Source organism: Magnolia sinica, chromosome 16 (assembly GCF_029962835.1).
Source record: "Magnolia sinica isolate HGM2019 chromosome 16, MsV1, whole genome shotgun sequence".
NCBI lineage: Eukaryota > Viridiplantae > Streptophyta > Magnoliopsida > Magnoliales > Magnoliaceae > Magnolia > Magnolia sinica.
The window spans coordinates 63242223-63259837 of NC_080588.1; the positions used below are offsets into that span (position 1 = coordinate 63242223).

At 39.0% G+C, this 17615-nt stretch overlaps 1 protein-coding gene and 1 pseudogene across 1 annotated transcript; both read left to right on the forward strand.

Moving 5' to 3' along the window:
- The first annotated feature begins 428 nt into the window (after positions 1-428).
- LOC131228892 (C2 domain-containing protein At1g53590-like) lies at positions 429-4765 on the forward strand (annotated as a pseudogene).
- Positions 4766-6626: 1861 nt separating this feature from the next.
- On the forward strand, positions 6627-11064 carry LOC131229112 (geraniol 8-hydroxylase-like). The gene is made up of 2 exons (XM_058224986.1): positions 6627-8102; positions 9909-11064. The coding sequence occupies exons 1-2, from the start codon at positions 7152-7154 to the stop codon at positions 10533-10535; spliced, it is 1578 nt and encodes a 525-aa protein (XP_058080969.1). The 5' UTR covers positions 6627-7151; the 3' UTR covers positions 10536-11064.
- Positions 11065-17615: the final 6551 nt, after the last annotated feature.

Below are 17615 nucleotides of genomic sequence, written 5' to 3' on the forward strand. Positions count from 1 at the left end.
TACATAAATATCTTTCTTTATTTACATATAATGCCCACCTATGAGAGAGTATGTAAGATAAAGTCTTATAGGGGTATAGCAAGAATACGCGTCAAAGATCTACACTATTCATCAAATATAGTCTATTAATTAAATTTTATTTGCGAAAAATTAATAAATGAATTTCATTCTCGGATCCATATATGCAAGTTAAATTTGAACTGTTAGAATGGATTTTTAACAACTTACTTTTCTAACAAGTATAAATATATGATCATGCGACTCGTTGAAATACATGTATTGCTATTTAATTCTTCATTCTTGATTTAGTTCCATGTTATTGTATGCAATACACACATTGTTGAAATCTCTCCATGGACAACTCTAGCTAAGGAGAGTCCGTGCTTGGGGTATAATTAGACTAGTTGTAATGTAAGTAGACCCCTAACATGGAGGTTGTGGTTAGTGGCATTTGATTATGGAGTTTACTATCCATGTGTGATTTCACCTATCTGACTATGGAATGAACCTTACAATATTTACAATCACCGTTGTTTATTCGTCTTTGAATCATAATGCTGTTGAGGCATAAAAATGAGAAGAAAGAATTGAAGAAAAAGAAGATTAAAAGTGAAAGATGGAAGGAAATAGAAAATGAAGAAGAACAAATACTTTTAAAGGAGGTTTGCATGGGTCCACCCAAACGATGTTGGTTGCGCGGGTCCGTGCGACCCATATACCAATTATGCGGGTTCGCACAACTGACTTCTGGACTTGTTCTCTGTAAATGATCTGAAGCAATGAAAGGTGGGTCCCTTAGCACCAAAATCGAGGTTTCACACGTACGGAGACCTATAAATACTCCCTTCCCCCCTCATTTGGGGGATCGAAGATTTTGGAGGAGCAGAGCAGCAGAGAGGACTGAAGAGAAGCCAGTGGCTTGCGCGGACCTGCGCAATGCAACCAGACTGCCATGCAGTCTATAATGGTGATCAAGCCGAAATGATCACGCTCCAATTCTTCTTTTATTTAAGCTTCAAGGAGAGAAATCAGCTGATCGAATCTGCGCAATATTCCTCTTAAAGAGATGATCAAATTACGAGTCGAAGTGGTGCCGAACTTTGACATCCGGCTTGGACATTTGAACTTTGTCAATTTCTGTATTCTAAATAACCTATCTTAGAATCAAGGGATTTCTTGAAATGGTACAAAGTATCATAAGAAGTATGAATGTCATCTTTATAATTACATCTAAAAAAGGAAGTTGAACTGTCCAAAATTATGGACATCTTTGGAATTACTGAGACGTATGAATGTCATCTTTGGAATTACTTAGAAATTGCGTACACATAATTCAAATAGAAATATCCAAAATTATGGGTCCACAGTTTAGATGTATTATGATACAGTCGCTTTACACATCAACCCAAACCAGCCCCTACAGATTCGAAAATACCCAAGTTTACATGTGATCGAATATGTGACAGCAATTGAGTTGCCAGTTTTTTTTTTTTTTTGTTCTATTATATCTTTGCAATTTGTTGTGCACAAGCTCCTCTCTGTGTGTAGGTCTTGGTGGGTGTGAAGTTTCTTCGACAGTGGCCTTTCCTTGGGCGGCGGCGTGTTTGCTTTGTTGAGGCACCCTACTTTCAGATGACAGTGAAAACCTATAATCAACCATGGACTTGATGTTGCAGAACTTCCAGGGATTGCAGGATGGCTGGTAAGCTTATGTAGAGTTCCATATGAAAATGATGATGCATCTTGTTTATTTTTTGAAGGTAGACAACCCTTTTCCCGATGCTTCTTTGCCATTCATTGTTTTGGCAGGATAAGATTCTCAGTGTTGCATTTGAACAGACACTGGTTGAGGTTTGCTTTGCTATTATGGTTGTTGGTCCTCCATTTGTTAAGTTTGTGATATACACCTTGAAGCTCTTAGAAACCGAGACCCGTTATTGTACACAAGGATTTTAGGATTCAATGCATGCAGGCTTATTTTTGGATGATCAAGACTCTGTATCTGATGGGCCCCACCATGGATGGGGTTGCCCCAGAAATTTCCCTGCCGGGAAGACCCTATTCATTCCAAATTGGTCGATTTTCCATTTAATATGGACACCATTGCCTTGATCAGGGTTAGAGCCTTCCAATCTGGGAGGTTTTTTGGGATTCCACCCTCCAAAATGTGACCCATCAGATCAACTGTCTAGACCACCAAACCAGGGAACCCACATGTACGAACTTCTACACCTCTGAAAACTATACACTTGTTGAGGGTCTAAACCTTGTGATACTCTTCAGTATGCATTGTCGTGTTGACTTGTGCATATGTTAAAGAAGACTATTCCATGTGAAAGCTAAGGATTTATCTACCTGTGAAAACAAGTTGGGTTGTTCAGTTCAGCAATGATGATGTGGAAGCTGGAATCCCAATGACAAAACTCTCACAATTAAGATTTCAGTAATTCTTGGCAGCCAATTCCTAATTAAAGCACTCCCTTGCAGCCTAATATGCTGGTTGTCGATGTGGAGAAATTTAGTTCCTGCCCAACAGGTAAACTATGAAGAAGAATCTTCTATATCAGGTTATAAATTCCCTTCTACTTGCAGTCCATAGATTGTTGTTATAGAGTAAAAGCATATCTATCTCAGTAACTCTAGTCATCATGATTCAAATTGCTACATCTTTCATACTGTCAGCCAGTCTGTGCAGTTCCGAGGTCCTATCATTCATTTCCCTCTATGGATGATGAGATATGCTAGTTTGTGACTGAGGAACTCCATATAGTATTAAGTTGGTATTTCATCAGAATTCGAGCGCTTTCTTATTGGCACCTTATGGCAATCCAAATAGGTCATCAAGACATCAATGCAAAGCACCTTGGTAAGGCAATGAACTTGTGAACATTATCTTCTATCTTCAAGGGTGTGTTTGGTCATATCAAATATAATGATATTTCATGATTAACCAGTCTAATTTGGATCAAAATATCATGAAATTTCCCAATATTTGGTGCAACCAAATGCACCCTAAGCTAGTACATACCATGGTAGATGCTTTAAAGCATGACAATAAGCATAAGCTCATGGACTAGGGAACTCTCAAGACAATACTTTTGGCAGCTGTACCCACCAACAGTCCCCAACTATCTACCAAAAATAAGATAGATGCATAAGCTGTTTCTCTGCCATGCAACCTGAGTGTGACAACAAACAAATTATTGGCATTGCCATAAACATCGAACATGGATTTTCATCAAAGGTGAAATGCTGCACGAATCCGAAATTCAGAGACAAAGCTGCAATTCTAAATGCGTGTGATGTCATCACAATCGAAAGAGTTTGCCATTTGCAGTTAATGAGAGGAATATTGTGTGATTTTTCCTGTATGAATTTTTACTGAATCTTGAGTCCTTTTCCAAGCATGTGTGCCATGTAATGTAGCAGTTTTTTCTCTTTCAATTAGTAACCGAGAATTCTGATTATTTAGAAATTTATGGTGGATGAAATTTTCAGGAAGTTGGTTCTCCATGGATGAGAAACATCCCATTGCTTATGCCAAAGTGGAAATTATTGAAGCAGCGGACATGAAACCATCTGACTTAAATGGTTCGTTCCACACTAGACCACACACTAACCAAATCTTTCATTCTATTTCTAAGAGAATCTTATCGTAATAGACCCATCTTGCAGGATTGGTTGATCCGTATGTGAAAGGTCAACTTGGTTGTCACAGGTTTCGGACAATGACTCAAGGAAAACGCTGGCACCCAAATGGCTTGAGGAATTCAAAGTCCCAATATGTACTGGGGGTGATTGATGCAAGGGCATTTTCACACTGTGTAAGAGTTTGATTTGTGATCTTCTTTTTGATAAGTTTAAGATCTAGAGTCCAGTGTTTTCACTCAAAATGTTTTTAACATTAGTTTGAGGCATTAGGCTTCAGTTTCCTGGGCATTGCTTTTAAGTTTACTATTTACGCTGCAGTCTTTTTTTTCTTCCTTGCATCTTTGCTACCCATACTTTTGCAGGTGCATGTTCTGAGGATCCAATTCTGAGCATCCAATTAACTGAATGAAATTACTTAGATTTTGCAGAGATTGTTCTGTAAACATCAACAATCTTAGGGGTGGGCAGAGGCATGACAAGTGGCTGCCTCTGAGAAACATTAAAATGGGAAGGCTGCATCTAGCAGTTACTATACTTGATCACAGAGAGGTGCATCTATTTTATTACTTTTACTTTTAAAAAAATATTGTTAGTATTTAACCTGAACTTGAACAGAATTTAAACAGGAGAGAGAGCATCTCAGTGACAAAGAAGCATCAAACAAGAAAGAAAATACAAAGTCAATGGCAAGTGAAGCTGCTCATCAGGACAGCAATGGAAGTGTAGCTTTTGAAGAGGCGCCAAAAATGGCAGATGAATTTGAACCCATCAACGTTCGTGGCAACAAAAGACTAGCGTATGGGTCTACACCCCAGGAACTGATGTTTCCCAAACTTGGGAGACCAGAAAAAGGGAATGCAGGTGTCCTAAAATCCAAATCTGTAGAGAGGAAAATTCTTCCAAGGATGGCCCTGGATCAATAGCAACTAAATCCTGCTACAATGATAGCAGCAATGATGAAAATCTAGAAGGAAATGGATTACGTTCCCCTGGGACAATCTGACAAAGTCTGCAGAAGATCAGTTCAATATTTCAAAGAAGTCCTAGAAATCAAAATCCCAACAACATGGAAGAGGCTATTCCAACACCACGTATCAACATCCGACCAATCTGAGACATGACCTTCAAGAACACAGAAGACCCCAAAATGTCACAAGCAGTCGCCTTCCAATCAAACTCTAACCTCTCAGTCTACTACCGATGTGGATTCCATAGTTACCAAGACACTTTCTATGCTCACTTTTTTCTCATTAAATGAAGGATTGTAATTGATTCATTATTGAATGAATGAATGATTGTAATTGAATGAATGAATATTATAATTTTCTTAACGTTGGAAATAGCTACGGATATTAACTGTAGCTTCAAATCTACTAACCGTAGCTGTTTTCAATTAGGCATTTTGCTATGGATCATCACTACCTTTAGCTACCAATACTATCCGTAGCTATGGATCATCACTACCTTTAGCTACCAATACTATCCGTAGCTATGGATCATCACTACCTTTAGCTACCAATACTATCCGTAGCTATGGATCATCACTACCTTTAGCTACCAATACTATCCGTAGCTGTAGATATTTGTAGTTACAGAAATTCATACTACGGATAAAATCCGTAGCCATAGATTTTGACCTATAGCGACACCCACGACGGCGGTCGTGCTACGGATGAAACCGTACGTAAATAGCTACGGATTAAATTCGTAGAAATTTCTGGTAGTTACAGTATACACCTGGACCATGTAAACAACAGACTTGAGTTTTACGCTCAAGTAAACCAGCTCGAGCCAGTCCTCAGGCCTAACGCTCCAAGCCCAGCCCATTAACAGCCCAAGAGACATGTTATTCACACTGTAACTCATAAGACATTACGTCTTACACGTGCAATTACCATGTTTACTTGTACGAGTATTGCATTATAAGTTCCTGTGCATGTCATGTTCTCTTGGAAAGGAGAAATGATAGATACAGCAGCCGTATCATCAGTTATGATACAGCCATATTTTTTCCACTAATGTATCAACTTTAGAGTATCTAATCCGTACAAAAAGGTGGTCCACCCCATAACTATAACGTGATATTAAGATTAGGCTGATCCACAGAATCATACCATTTCTTATTATTATAGATTTTGATGTTGTGTCCTGATTGATCAGTAGAACTACCTGAGTTTCATCTCAAGCTACCATCATGGTGTGGTCCACCATTTTTCAGGGATTGAGTCAAGCATTATGGGCCCACATATTGTGTGAGACATCCAACCGGACCAACAACTGCATCCCATGATGTATATATATATGTTTTATCCATACCGTCAGTCCATTTTTCCAGCTCATTTTAGTCAAGGAGACCAAAAATAGGCATATCCAAAGCTCAAGTGGACCACACCACAGGAACCAGTGAGGATTGAACTATTACAGTTGAAAACTTGTTGAAGCCCACCCCAATGTTTATTTGCCATCCAAACTTTTCATAAAGTCACGTAACCAGGGATGAAGGTAAAATACAAATATCAGGTTGATCCAAAACTTACGAGCCCTAGGAGGTTTTCAATAGTAAGCGTTTCAATCTCCACTCTTTCCCATATGGTGTGGTCCACTTGAGCTTGAATGGCCTCATTATTGGGATCATGCCATAAAATTATATGGCAAAATGGATGAATGGCATGGATAAAACACATGTATTATGGTGGGGACCACACAGCTTTGACATCAGCTAGCTGGTGTTGGATCAGTACCAGCCAAACCTAGTCCCATCCCAATATTGTGGTAGACGAACCAAAATTAAGCTGATGAGGCCAGCGGCCCACCTACGCTACTGTAACCACCGAATAAAAAAGCTGAAATATATAATCAGTGGCTGCCACAAGTCAACTAAAAAGACAGTTTTACTCTACCTCTTTGGATCCAAGATCCAGATGCTCTAAGGATGTGGTCCCAAATTAATTGGGAGTATTCCTCACGGCAATCTCGTGGCCGTACAAAGGAGATGTGCATCTCAAATGATGTTTATGTCACATCCCATCCATCCATCAGATGCATCACCTAAATGAACCCGTAGGGCCCAAAGTCCAGCTCGATGCAAAACTCAAGTGTACCATGGCGCAGGAAACAAGGTGAGGGATGCCAACCCTTGATTTTCACTAAGGCCCATATGAGGAAGCGGGATTGCGTGGTGTGCCACACACCACCCATCTCAATGGTGTGTTGACATCATCAAGTTCTGTGGGCCCCAAAATGATGTATGTATTGTATCCAAACATTTCATCCACTTGCCAAGGTTATTTTAGGACATGATCCTAGAAATAAGGCAGATCCAAAGTTCAAGTGGACCACACCACATAAAGAAGTGGAGAGAATGATTCTCACCGTTGAAACTATCCTAAAAAATGGTAAACTTACAACATAAAGCGCAACCTCTATAAAAGTCCTCTCAACCAGAACGATGGATGCTATGATTTTGAACTTCGAGATCGTGTACAAATATCGTTAATACCATGACTCAAGATCTTGCTCCTCAGATAATCTCATGGTGGTGGCCACAAGAGATCAACGGTCCCGAAGCAGCACTATCTTTTTCCTTTATACTTTGTCTGATCTCTTGGTACACATGGGTTTTGATCAAGAGATCACGTAACGGGTCTCCTCCTTTGCCACCTGGCCCACGAGGCCTACCGTTGATTGGCAGCCTCCCATTCTTAAATCCAGATCTCCACCTTTACTTCGCCAAATTAGCCCAGACCTACGGCCCGATCATCAAGTTACAGCTAGGTAGCAAGCTATGCGTTGTATTAAGCTCACCAAGCGTAGCTAAGGAGGTCCTCAGGGACCATGACACCATCTTCGCCAACCGCGACGTCTCCGCTGCAGGAAGGGCACTTACGTACGGTGGGAATGACATCGCGTTTAGTCCCTACGGTCCAGATTGGCGGATGATGCGCAAGGTGTGCTCACGAGAGATGATGAGCCCTACGGTGCTTGACTCGTACTATGACCTACGTAGACGTGAGGTGCGCCAGATGGTGCATGATGTGCGCACCCAAGCAGGTGGGCCGGTTTACATAGGCGAGTTAGCGTTTCGAACATCGCTCAATGTAGTGACGAGCATGATATGGGGTGGGACGGTTGATGGAGAGGGCAGGCGTAGTGTGGGGCATGAGTTTCGAGAGGTGACCAACGAGGCTATACGGTTAGTAGGTAAGCCTAATATCTCAGATCTTTTTCCTATAATATCAAGGTTTGATGTACAAGGAGTGGTGGGCCGCATGAAGAAGGTCGCATCATGGTTGGATAGGATCTTCCAATCGGTCATAGATCAACGGCTGAAAATGGACAGAGGAGAAGGGGAGAAGGAAAGCAAGGATTTTTTGCAGTTGCTTTTGCAGCTTAAGGAGGAAGTCGACTCTAAAACGTCCTTGACTTTTACCCACGTCAAGGCCATGTTTATGGTAATTACTTTTCTCTTCTGTTAAAATAAAATTAATTCCTAAGCTTATTAGCCGTCCTTTTATCTTTTATACGCTAACCCACCAGAGGCCCTGCCTGAATTTTGGGCGAGGGCAGTTGTGCTGTAGAGAACACACCTGATGGATAGCTCTAAATAGGCCACGTAAGCAAAACTGGAGGTCAACTGAAGGGTGGATGCATATGTAACATCTCTCTTTCTTTTTTAATCATGTTTTTTTTTATAAAAAATAAAAAATAAAAAATCATGTGTCACTCTTTTTTAAGAGTGGTTATTGGAAGCCCTAGCTATGGAGCCAGATCTTGGTCCGATGACTAGACCTAGGCTTGAAATTTAGGTCCGGTACTGTTCAAGCCAGACCAAGCTGGGGCTAATGATGACTGGATGCTTGGCTGGCTCAGCTCATTAGCTGATCTAACTATTAAATAGGTAAGCATCCATAATTCTCAGGCTTTTTTTTGAATTGGACATGTTTTTATAATCAAAATCATTTTTTATATTTCTATAATGATCTAGGGCTGAAAGTCGGGTGGGTTGGGCCAGGTTGGTGCTTAACCTAGCCCAACTCAAGGTTCCTATACCTCAACCCTGACCCAACCTCCGATTGGGAATTCTCAACCCAAGCCCAACCCCAAGCAGGCTCGGTCAGGTGAGTCAGGTGGATACATGCTAATATATTCACTATTACATTAGTTTATTATATCTTAATACACATCTTATTTCTTTTACCTATAATTTTATTAATTATATATGTAATTATTTATTGTAAAGAATTTTATTTTTTCTAAATAAACAAGCAGGACAACTACTCCTTTAAAGTCGTATTGTGCAGCACACAATCTATTTGGGAGAGAGAAATCCAACGTATCTTGTTAGCTTGAGTCATTAAAAATGAGGTAGACTAATAAGACCTAACAGCACTGGAATTTTTTCTGCCTTCAACATAGACGATTCACACTCAATTATAATTTATAAGTAACTTATATATCAATCGGGTTTGGTTCGGGTTGGGCAACCTGCAACTTCAACTCGAGCCTAACCCAAGTTTTATCCAGTTGGTATTTGTATAGCCCAAGCCTGAGACCAAACCCGATACATCCTGCCCGAGCCCAACCCAATGTCGGGTTGAATACAGGTCAGTCTGGTTGAACCCGCCGGACTTTCAGCCCTACAATGAGCCCTCATCTCATGGAGAGAATCTTCAAAGAATCTATTGAATTTGACGAATTTCAAATGTTTAATGATTCTAGCCAAAGTTAAGCTCAAAGGCTTTGTGGCTTTTTCTCCCTTCTGGTATCAGAAAGGCGTGCATATAGAGCGGTTCTCATCTACACCAGTGCAGATTTACAGAAATGAAAAGAATGTGTAAGGTTGACCTTTCCCTATGGTTGGAAATAATGCTCACGTGGTCTGCCTAATTATAAAACATTTGCATCGTTTTATGTAGTCTGCCTAATTATAAAACAATTGCATCTTTTGGTGGAACACGTTTTAAAAAATTATAAACAATTGCATCGTTTCATGTAGTCTGCCTAATTATGAAACAAATTGCATCTTTTGGTGGGCCACGTTTTTTAAAAAATTGTTTATTTGTTTTGATATGTTGTGGCCCACCTGAGATGTGAAATGACTTCATTTCATGTGAGAAATTTAAAAGGTCCCTTACCTCAAGAAAAGTTTAGATCTCACACATGTGTCACCGAGTCATTTAACCATGGTCCTAGTAGCCTAGTGGGACAACTTAGACCCAGTGCTATGCTTGACAAACCAACTTTCATTCTGTTAACAGGACATGCTGGTAGGTGGTATAGACACTACGGCAACGACAATAGAGTGGGCCATGGCTGAGATGATGAAGAATCCAGAGATAATGAGAAAAGCCAAAGAGGAATTAGAACAAGTGGTGGGGATGGACAACATGGTTGAAGAGTCACACATACCCAAATTGCGTTATTTGGACGCTGTGCTGAAGGAAGTCCTACGTTTACACCCTCCACTTGTATTCTTGATCCCCAGGTCCCCGAGCCAACCATGCACCGTTGGTGGTTATACAGTCCCAAAGGGCACTCAGGTCATGGTTAACACATGGGCAATACATAGAGACCCTGAAGCTTGGGACAACCCCTTGGAGTTTTGCCCTGAGAGGTTCTATAATGCTACAAGCAAATCAGATTACAGTGGCAATGATTTTCGTTATATTCCATTTGGTTCAGGAAGGAGGATATGTGTAGGACTTCCCCTGGCGGAGAGGATGCTAACTTACGTGTTAGCTTCACTCTTGCACTCGTTCGATTGGCGATTGCCAGAGGATGCAAAGCTCGATCTTTCAGAGAAGTTTGGACTTCTTCTGAAGAAAGCAACACCGCTTGTTGCCATTCCCATGCCAAGATTGTCAAATCCAGAGCTCTACTCTTGAAATAATTATTCATCTTATACTATAGTTTACTTATGCTGAGTTAGTGTTTGTTTTCGAAGGCCGAGTTACATTATTTTGAGTAAAATAGAACTTCCCTGATGTGTACCTAGTTTTTAGATGTGGGGGTTGTGACTAACTCATTGATCTGAAGGCCAAATGGACCATGCCCAAAGAATATCCTCAATTAGCCAACTCCAACTTTTCCATTGCTGGTATGCAAATAAATGGTTAAGAAGAGATTGACCGGCATTCCTCATTCAATGGAGAAAAGACCAAAGATTCGATGGTTAGGATCTTCTAATCTGGGGGAATCTTTTGGGCTTGGTCCATCATGGCCTTACACATACATGCAAGCTATGTACACAACAAGTTCCCAGTCGATTGCAAAAGGAAAGTCGGCCTCTTGTTTTTATTTTTGTGGCATCGTCTTCGTTGTTTTGGTGCTATTATATTATGGTTTTGGCTCAATGTTATATTTCCATAAATATCAATATCAGACTCTTTTTTATATAAAGGTGATTATGTTTTTGCTCCAACTCTTTCAGTGTGAAATGGTTATGACGTTTCGCCGCTTTCTTTTGTTTTCATGATATCAGAGCAGCTAAAATCTCAGAGTATTATATATATTGGCTATTTTAGTCCCAATGCTTGGACCACTCAATCGCCTGGTGCTCAAATCCAAGCTCATGTAAAAGCAACTCAAAGGAACAAGGATTTTTAAGAGAGAGAGAGAGAGAGAGAGAGAGAGAGATTAAAATCAACTTCCATATATTATACTATATCACATATAACATATATAGCATGAATATTTAACTCTACTTGCATAGCGCCTACTCACCATTCTAATCAAATCCAAACAAAAACAATGGTGAAAAGACAGTAACTAAACCTTAGGACTCCTAACACACTACTACCATAATACATGTACATAACTGCGTGCTCTTGTAAGCAATGAGATTTTCAAAGACCAACTAGTACTGTGTGAATTCAGGGACTTGGAAAAGTCCAAGTCATATATGCCTAACATTATATGAATTGTTGCATTCACCTTCATATGAATTGGATGCGGCGACTTATCATTTCACGTTTTGTGGCATGCTCAAATTAAATGTCCAAAATATTTTTTCCAACATGAAGAAATGAAAACCACGAAGATCCATAGAGGGTATTTATAGGCTTGTGGGGCCTGGATTTCTCTTCCAAGAGGCGGTAGATACGTGGTGCCTCACAATTAAATGGAGAAATACACAAGATTCATTGATCATGTCCCTCTTCGTGTATTCGATACCCTCTTTCTCTCTTTGCGTAATGCTCGTACCCTTTCCCTTTAGATCTCTCTCCCAATCTTCTAAATATCAGTTGTATCTTTTGTTACCCACTCACATGCTACAACTTGTCTGCATGTGTGACGACATGTGCCCACACTGGTCCCAACCATTTAAACTGAGGTTAATGTTTGTGGATTGAGAGGAGCTTGTCAATCGATTTCATATTATCTAAACCATATGAACTTCACCCACAATATTCCAATTGATGACCATTTTACACTTTTTTGATGGTTGCCAATTGGATGGTAAGGATCATCTAATTACTAACAAATTTCAGTTAAGCTCCATCTACAACATGGCCCATGACGTGGGTGTTGGGTATTTTTAAGATAAAAAAATAATTTGGTGGTTTACTAAAATAAAAAATAAAAAAATGATAGTGTAAACTTCAAAATGAAAGAAAAAAAAAAAAAAAAACTTTTTATTTTCATTTACCTTCAAATTTTGATTTGAAACTTTTATTTGAAAAGTTGTCTTTTTAATCTTAAAAAAAATTTACTACCAAAAATGAAATATGTTAATATGTTATGTTGGTTAGACAAGGCCACACTATCATCTAATTACTAACAAATTTCAGTTAAGCTCCATCTACAACATGGCCCATCACGTGGGTGTCGGGTCTTTTTAAGATACAAAAATATTTTGGTGGTTTACTAAAAAAAAATGATAGTGTAAACTTCAAAATGAAAAAAAAAAAAACTTTTATTTTCATTTACCTTCAAATTTTGATTTGAAGCTTTTATTTGAAAAGTTGTCTTTTTAATCTCTAAAAAATTTTACTACCAAAAATGAAATATGTTATGTTGGTTTGACAAGGGCATTTTGGGTGGGACCTAAACCCTAGTCAAACCATGGTGTGAACCATGGGTCTGACCTTGGGTGGTGGTTGATTGTGCCTCCCTACATGGTGGGTTTAAAAGATGGTTATTGCTGAAGCGACAATTGTTTGTTGACCACTAATCAATATAGTTTGAATGATCAAGATGCGTTTTGAATGGCTAGGTGTGCCATAAAGAAGTCTGAGCCTGTTTAGAATAGACACAAGACCCAATCCAAATGCTCTTAAATGTCTAAATAAATCAGTGTCTGGAGGCAGGTTTTTCCATCAATACCAACACAATTCTCTTCAAAATTTTACTTTTCATAAATCTAGTGTTCATGATATTTTTCATGCCACAAGTTTATATTACTTTCAATTCTCTACCTCTATCCGTGGTGCATAAACAAAATGCAGCTGCTCTTTCTATTAGATTTGTTGCAAGGGTGTTCAGGATTAATCACCAACAAAATTCGTCATAGATCGATTATAAGAAATTGGACTTCATTTCTCGAGGACATATTACCAGTAATCCATATAAGCAAAGTCAGATTCAATCTGTGGTGGGGTAAATACTGTATTAAGGAAAATGACTCGCGACTTCAAGCCGCTTTCCTTATACTCCGGTTTAAATTCTACTTTTATAATTATTCTAATAGTGGGAGGTCCAAATTGGTGTACATTTCAGCCATCATATGCTTCATGGGTCCAATAAATGCCCATCAATCCAATGGTCAGATAATCAAATAAGCACAAGGTTTTGTTCGTCATATATCAATCAGTACCCATAATTTGAATGGTTTAATTTGAATTTCTCACATGCCAATATACGATTTCTAAGTGCTCACCAAAACCGATTTTTAATCCTCGAAATCGATGTTCTAAGACTTGGACTGGACATAGACTTAGGTTAGTTAGGTTGACCTTTGATATAAGGATATAGTCATAATTAATTTAATAGAAGTTCATATCATTTGCTGGAGTCACCATCTCTCTACAAGCCCATAGCGTTGCAAGGATCCAACCTATGGCTCAGTGGTTGGCAAGGGCATTTTAGCAATAAGGTCATTGGTTCGAGTGCCCATGTGGGGGTGTGTGTTCGAGCATGCATGTTTAAATAAACAAAGTACACGTTGTGATGTCTTAATCAAGATTGTCCATCTAGCTAGCCTCATTACAAATACTCTATCCTTGAAAGGCACACTAATAAAATGATCATGGTGGTCACACCCCAAGTATAGGGTTGTGATGTAGTAATAATCTCGGTGAGACTGAGGTCGAATCCATAGGGACTGAACCTTGTATTAATTTGAAAGTAACCAGACATAGAATTAGACGAAGATGTAATCTAAATCAGAGGAATACGAGGGAATAATGGTGAATAGTAAACTAAAATTTGTAAAATTCAAAGGTAGAAAACTTGGGATTCAGAGGATCCGCTTGCAGAGATCAGGGAGATCTATGCTTGATTCATGAATTCAACTAGACTTCGAGTCCCATCTTCATCCAGTTGGAAGATATATTACTAAAGCTCAATCTAAACTTCCTTTGATCTAGTTTTCAAAGAGATGAAAGGTGTAAGAATTAGAAATGATTTCATCACAAAACTATGTCCATGAGAGAAAGTAAATAATAGAACTAACGAATCCTCAACCAATCAGGAAGATATATAAATGTTAGAAGGGATTCCATCATCCGACCATGTCCAAGGGGCAATGATAAACAACAGGGCTTCCTAACTTCACAATCAAAATAATAGAAAAAGAATACATAAAGCCATCATAGATCTATTGTAATTTCAGTTACAACAAACTATTAAAAACTGAAAATATCCCTATTAATCAAAAATAATATCAATATAGTTCATAGCATGAATCAAAGTCGTAAAATCAGTCCTATCACGCCACAAGCTTCACCTTGTAGTCCTAACTAAGAGGTTTAGCCCAACATAATAGGACTAGATCTCTCAATAATTATAGTAAACAAAACAAATAAAAAGAACTCTAAACTACTCTCTCTCTCTCTCTCTCTCTCACTAACGTTCCAGGGCTGGATTCTTGAATGCTTCTCCTTCTCTTCTCCTCTCCTTTTATAGCTGATGGAGGCGGTGGAGAGGTCAGTCTGCAGCTGGGTCGGTTCACGCAGACAAGAGGCGGTGGAGAATGCCCTTTACGCAACAGAGACTCCCCTGCGTAAGTTCTGTTACGCAGTTAAGAAGACGGTCCAAAAAACACTCATTTTCCTTGCTTTCTTCTCAAAGAAATAACGTTCCTTGGGACTTTTTGGGGTGGCCTACATGATGAACGGATCGGATCTGCCATCCGATCATGTACATGATCGTGCAATAACCCCAAAACCGGTCGGTTTCGGACGCTGAAACAGGGGCTGCGTAACAGGACTTACGCTGTGACGTTGGTGGGTCCCATGATCAGTGTCAGTTGAGAAATCCACACCGTCCATTACACTATCCTCGAAAAAAAATTGGAAATGGCTGGTTTTGGATTAAATTCAGTGTGGTCCACTGGATTTCTCACTTCACCGTTCATCCTACGTTTGAACGGTTGAGATCCGATATATGCTGTCTCTAGAAATTTTTTCACCTAGGAGATGGTCAATCCCACCATCTGGAGTGAATGAACGGATAGGATCATCAAATATAGCGACAAGTGGGGCCCACTAGTGATCAGAGCGTCTGTAAGGTGTGGACGCTGTGTAAAAACGGAAGGCGGTTGGGTCAGCGCCCGTGTTGACCGGGGGGCCAGCCTGGTGCGCTGCGGGAGTGCACCGCCTGTGCACTCCCACATGTATATGTGGGGTCCATAGTGATTCATGTAAGAAATCCTATCCGTCATTTATTTTATCATATCATTTTAACAGTTGAGACCAAAATTAAAGTATATCCAGACATAAGGTGGGCCCCAAATCAGAGATCCATAGGCTGATATGTCCATTGGCCCACTTTCACAAGGATATAATGGCTAAAATTTGACGTGTACGGTTAATTTATGGTCCTCAGGCCATATATCAAGTTTCAAACTGAACGGATGGTGGGAACCCCGTGATCTTGCATTCTAGAAGAATTTTAAGCCTTTTTATCGTGAAATACTGAATTTTCTCGAATCCTAGGCCAGTGAATTCTTCGATCTCAGTCCTTGCTGTTTATCCCTTGCCTTGGTAATTTATGAGCATTAAGTTCATGTTTTTAGTACATTTTTTCAATCCAAGCTCCTAAGTACACCCTACATCATTAACACGATTAAGATAGGCGATTAAGATAGGCTATTAAACAGTATCATGCCCATAAAATCCAGTAATAACTGGTGTCTAATATGTAATATTTGACCCTCAACACATGGCCATCAATTTTCTTCATTTTCTTTCACATGAATTCAACCATTAACCATTTTTCTTAAGACAATCACCTTGTAAGCCTCTATTGGATGAATGGGATCATTCCATCTATACATGTGAACTATTTACTATCCATAGAAGCACCAACTAGATGGACGGTCATGAAGAAGTGGGCCACACCGTGAAGATCATCAATCAGGCCCAACAACTCATTGGGTGGCCACAATAATAAAAATGAGCCATACCATTTGGCTTTTCATTGATTTTGACCTATGTCCAATTCGTTCATTTTCTTCCATTGTGTCATATTTATAAATATTCAAAATCCTCTAATTCTTTACTACTAAAGGATCTAATAAATAAATAATAATAATAATAATTACAAATTCCTTTGATTATGCTGTCAAATGAGCCCTTGAGATATGCTCCATCCAGAGTGAGACCAATGGTTCAGATGGTATGGATAGCTGTGTGTCTGTGCCACATGTAAGGATGAGTCAGCTGAACTAACATAAGGGTCTATCCTAATATGATGTGGTCTACGTTATTGTGAGCAAAAGTCAGACTTCAAACTTTTTATTTTTGAAAATTCAATAAATTTGTGATTCAAAGTTGGCTTGCCAAACAGTCATATACAAAGGGAAAAAAAAAAAAAAAATCTAAACAAAATTTTGTTGAATTAAGAAGATTTATTTTTCAATTAAAAGGGAAATTTACCCCAAAAAAAAAATCATTTTAAACTTATTTTTTAATCTAAAAACTTCAAAAAAATTAAAATTTTATTTAAACACCTTAAGCTCATAAAAATTCTAATCAAAACACAACCCTGTACTGTGGTTCCTTCTCTCTCTTTATCTAAAATCAGAGCTGAATCCCCTTCCACACGTTTTACAACGGGTGACAACCAAGCTTGCAGGGACCACCATGCTATATATATATATATATATATATATATATATATATATATATATGTATGTAAAATCCATTCAGTCCATCACGTCCTAGCCTTGATTCTAGTACCTGGAGAAAAAAATCAGCGACATCCAACTCCACTGGACCACACCACAAGGAACAATGGAGATGGAAGGCCAACCATAGGGGTTTGTGTATGGGGCACCTTGGTGTTTATCTTTCATCAGATCCATTAATCATGTGTAATTCACTAGGATGAAGTGAAAATGAAGGGCTTATCACCCTGCAAAAATAAGAAGCTTTTAGATGAGTTGCATACGCTCAGGGTACCTGGTGCACTCTGAGCCATGCTGGTGGAACTTTCATGAGATCCACCCGTCCATTAGGTACATGACCATCCAGAACTTAGGTAGGTCACACTCTAGGAAAAACCTTGAAAAGGGGATGATAGCAAAACACTTAATATATTGGATCACCTATACAAGTGAAGAATTGATTGAGGCAAAAAATAATATTGACCATGTATTTAGTTACCTATGTACACTATGACTCATGCACATAGGAGTTTTTATCATTTTAATTTTAATTTTATATTTTAATCTTATTTATATACAAAAAATGTATATTTATAGCCATTTTTACTCATTTTTTAGTTGAAACAAACCCAAACTG